Source organism: Hipposideros armiger, unplaced genomic scaffold (genome assembly GCF_001890085.2).
Source record: "Hipposideros armiger isolate ML-2016 unplaced genomic scaffold, ASM189008v1 scaffold_743, whole genome shotgun sequence".
Lineage (NCBI taxonomy): Eukaryota > Metazoa > Chordata > Mammalia > Chiroptera > Hipposideridae > Hipposideros > Hipposideros armiger.
This window is the reverse complement of record NW_017732093.1, coordinates 499,439-503,686: the sequence shown is the minus strand read 5'-3', so window position 1 is coordinate 503,686 and position 4,248 is coordinate 499,439. Positions and strand designations below refer to the sequence as shown.

The 4,248-nt window shown below is 40.9% G+C and overlaps 1 protein-coding gene across 4 annotated transcripts in view; it reads right to left on the bottom strand.

Annotated features, from left to right (window-relative positions):
- Window positions 1-378: 378 nt before the first annotated feature.
- Window positions 379-4,248, bottom strand: part of NSUN4 (NOP2/Sun RNA methyltransferase 4) — a 14,551-nt gene continuing 10,681 nt past the window's right edge. For 2 of the 4 annotated variants that reach the window (XR_002122291.1, XR_002122293.1), the window contains one exon: window positions 507-597. Coding sequence is in view for 1 of the 4 variants with exons in the window: in XM_019627961.1 (XP_019483506.1) it covers window positions 396-597 (202 nt within the window). In the remaining 3 variants the exon portion in view is untranslated. Of the gene's footprint in view, window positions 598-4,248 lie in introns of all 4 variants that reach the window. The other 2 variants (XM_019627961.1, XR_002122292.1) reach the window with 2 other exon arrangements.

Sequence of the window (4,248 nt, the reverse complement as noted above, 5' to 3'; positions counted from 1 at the left end):
TGAGCAAAAGGGGAGGCGAATTCCAGCAACAGAGAGTAGCAGAAGATGGCTGAAGCACATAAAGCCTGGGGAAGACTAACAGATAAAGCTATAAAGGGTCGCTGCAGCCAGACCTTACTGCTTTAGCTGGAAGACTAGTGAAACGGAACGTAATGTGAGAGACAAAGAAAACAGATGCAGAGGGGTGAAAGTGTCATGTGATAGACTGATTAGGCCCTCCTTTAATCTGCCCTCAGAGACCTTGCTCTGCTCAGCAATCTTTTTTCGCCAACTGACAAAAAAATTGAGAAAATACTCACAAACAGAAAAAATACACGAGCTTAGCAAGCAAGCCCAATTCCTCCTCTGACCTTGGAACCAAAGAGCCCATCATATTCAGTGTGCACCTGACTGGGTTAGGTAGGGAGCTCTCCTTGCCCAAGACACCAGCCCTCTGACTTACGGCAACAGCCAGTTTGAAGCAACGCTAGCGTCTTTCCCCCAGGGGCTGCACACAGGTCAAGAACGGTGTCGCCAGGCTGCAGGCCAAGAGCCAGGACAGGCAGCAAGGAAGCAGCATCCATCAGGTAGTAGTCCATGACACCCAGGCTGCCAAGCCTAGAATAGAGAAGAGCACTTATTGTCAAATTCCAAGTCAGGAGACTTACTGGGAAGTCAAGGCCACCAAGTCCATGCTCGGGGGCTACTGAGCTCTACTCAGCAAAAACTCATTTCTCAACCCTATACTCACTTATTTAGTCACTCACTTATCTACACAACAGCCAGAGTGATCCTTTTAAAACACAGATCAATTCACTCTAATCCAGCCCTGCTAACCATCTTGCTATTCCTTAATTAAGCATGCATCTGTCTCATGCTGTACCTTCTTCCTGCAACACTCTTCCCCCAAATATCCCTCACTTCCTTCCTCACTTCTTTCAGGTCTCTCCTCACGCGTTACCTCATCAGAGAGGCACTGGCATTCCCTGACTACTCTATCTAAAAATAGAAGCCCCCTACTCCCATCACCTTCTATTTCTCTATGTTGCATGATTTTTCTTTAAAGCATATATTTACTTTATATGTATAGATGTGCATGTATGTGCATGTGCGTATGTGTGTGTGTGTGTGTGTGTGTTTCCCCCTTAGCCCAACCTATTAGAATGAGGGTAGGGACTTGTCTGCTTTGTTCATAATAGTATATCCAACACCTGAAACAGTACCTGGCATATAGGAGGAACCCAATTTTATTGGGTTACATTTTGACATACAAAGTACCTTGTGGATTCAAAGAAGAGTGTCATTGTGCCCGTCAGAGTTATGTGAGTTAGGCCGGATGAAGGAATAGGCTTTCATCAGGTAAAAAATATTATATATAGAGTGAAATAAAATAAAGAAAAAAGGAAGATAAGCATTCTAAGTAGAAGAAAAAAGAACAAGCAAAGGAACAGAAGCATGCAAATTCATAGCTTCTTTCAGAAACAGTGATAGAAACACTAGTGTGGTAGAAATACAAGGTGCATGAGACTGAATTTAGGAAGCAGATATAGGCGAGATTGTAAAACGTATTAAACCCTATGCTAAGGAGTTTGGACTATAACCTGTAGGCAGTTACCAAAAGTTGAGGACGGGACATTTTAATTGTTTAAATGAATGTTCCCGGGGTTTAAACCATTGAAATCAACTTTTATACTGTGTTTCTTTAAAAATTTGTAACAAATTCACTATTTTTGTGAACTGAAATTTTCAGGAAATACCGAAGACCCTAGTAGTACTTGAGGGTGTGATACCTCTGGAAACATTCCCCCTTAATGTATAGACGCAAATCTGCATCACCGGTCTCCAATGTGTTAAGGTAGATGATGTGATCAGCTAGATAAGAGTTTTAGAAAGCTAGGTGGGCTAGGAAGAACAAAATAGAAATAAAGACATCACTGAGATGGCTGTTACAAGAGTCCAAGTGAGAGCCGACAAGACATGAAAAAAGACAGCAATGATGTGGGGAGAGAGACAACAACCTAATGGTCACAGAAGGACTCCCAGGCCAGTTTTAATAAGGGCAACTGGTGGTACAGGCATTCAGCTGCCTGACTGAGACACAGCTCAGCATGGACAGCCATTGGGGACAGACTCAAGGAGACAGAAACCTGGTGTTTGTTGCCGTGACACGAAGGCTCTCAGAGAAAAATGTGACAAGACATAAGACATAGCACCGAGGTTCAGCTATAAGAGCTACAATCCCCAGTTGGGAGGTTATGACACTTCTAGCATTCACAAATGGACTCAAGCTATGATAGGATATTTTCAAAGTCAAATCATGCTTGGACGGTCTGTGAAACTATATGCCTCGTGCCTCACAAAGGAGAATGACAAGAAAATAGAAATTTGAGAAAAGCACAGAATTGCTATCACACCAGCACTGGCCCACAAAACCCATTCTCCTCAAGTTACTTCTTTTTGTATCNTTTCAGTAAATATTTTTAGAGTATGCCAATTAAAATACAAATAATTTTAAAATATGAAATGACTTTCAACATCATTCATAATAACAGAATATAGATCAGATGCCATCGGTTTGGCAAAAACCACAGTCTGACAACACCAATAGTGGCAGAATATGAAGAAACAGTATTCTTATTAGCAGAAATGAAACTGATTTAATCTCCACAGAGAGTAATTTTAGTAACCTCTATCAAAATCTTAAATGCATATAACTGTTATCTAGCAATTAGACTTCAAAAACATAAAACTAAAAAGGACTGAACATCAGGGTACATTACTAAATGAAAAAAATACAAAGTTCAGAATAGTGAGTATAATATACTACCATTCCTGTTTTTTAAAAAACGCACACACATTTATAGTTGTATATACACAAAGAATATATTCTCAAGGATACAGAAGAAAATATAAACAATGATCATCTGTAGGGAGAGGAAGAAGATGGCTGTGAGACAAGAGTAAGAGGGAAATGTACTTTTCACTTGATATCCTTTTGCGCCTTCTGAATTTTGCACCGTGTGCTGTACTAATATTCAAAAATAAATAAAATGAGCTTATTCATGCTTATTTTAGTGAGGATTTCTGAGCAACCACGTGAATTGAGAAATAAAATAAGCCTAATAAGCTTTCTTTTTTCCATTCAGTCGATTCAAATTCTTCCTGCTGCTGTCTCTAATGAAGATAGTCGTCTAAGCTGAAATCATCATAGATAGTCTTCTATTCTGAACTGACAATTCACCCATGGGGAGCTGGCCAGGTCCAGAAATAGCCCCACATATTCAAACATGTAGGACTAGAACATACTGCCTCAGGGCCTGGAAGCAAGAAGCAGAGGGCAGATTTGGTTGGCTGGATGTCCCAGGTTAGGAATCACTCACCCGGTCATAGGTGTCCCCCTCCAGTTCTCCCCACTTCCTGCCATCCCATGAGGTGACTCGAACTCGACTCCTATCCCTAATATCTTGAGGTACATAGCTGTGAAGAACCTTCTGTAGTCTGCCTGTTCGGGAAGTGGAGAGATCATTGGCAGCGAGATTGCCTGTGGGAATATAAATTTTAGGATTGTTTTTTTCTATTTCTGTAAAAAAAAATGCTACTGGAATCTAGACAAGGATTGCACTGAATCTACAGATGGCTTTGGATAGTATGGACATTTTATGTCTGTGGGAATAAAAAGCTTCAGAGGCCATGGCCCAACAAAACGTCCCACTAGCAATGGTGTTGATGGAGAGTCAGACCAAATCTTAGGCATAGCCAATTAATGCAGACCCCAGGGGCAGGGGCAGATGGAGCAGAAACGTTAACTATGTGCATGGCACCATACTAGACACTGTGGAGCAGGGGCTGCAAAGGCAAGAAAAGTTATGTAAATAAACAAAGCAGACAGGTAAGAATATTTATTTCTAAAGAAATATGCTCTCTCCCACTGTTTTTGAAACGTGTGTCTCTCTTCATCTTTGGTAGACACTACACACCAATTACCCAAAATTTATCCTCCTTTTATTCCTTAATAATAGAAACTCCAATTTTATTTAGGGGAATCAGGAGCAATGTGCCCAAAAAGATGACATTTCCCAATCTCCTTTTACAACTAAGTATGACTAAGTTTTGGTCAATGAGTTTTAAACAGAATTACTGTCTGAGACTTCTGGAAAGATGTTTAAGAGAAGCTGACACAGCTTGGGCCATTGAAGCAACATCCTCCACAACTAGACTGAAGAACAACACTACAGCAACTTGTCTGTTCCCCTTCCCCCGATTCCCCAG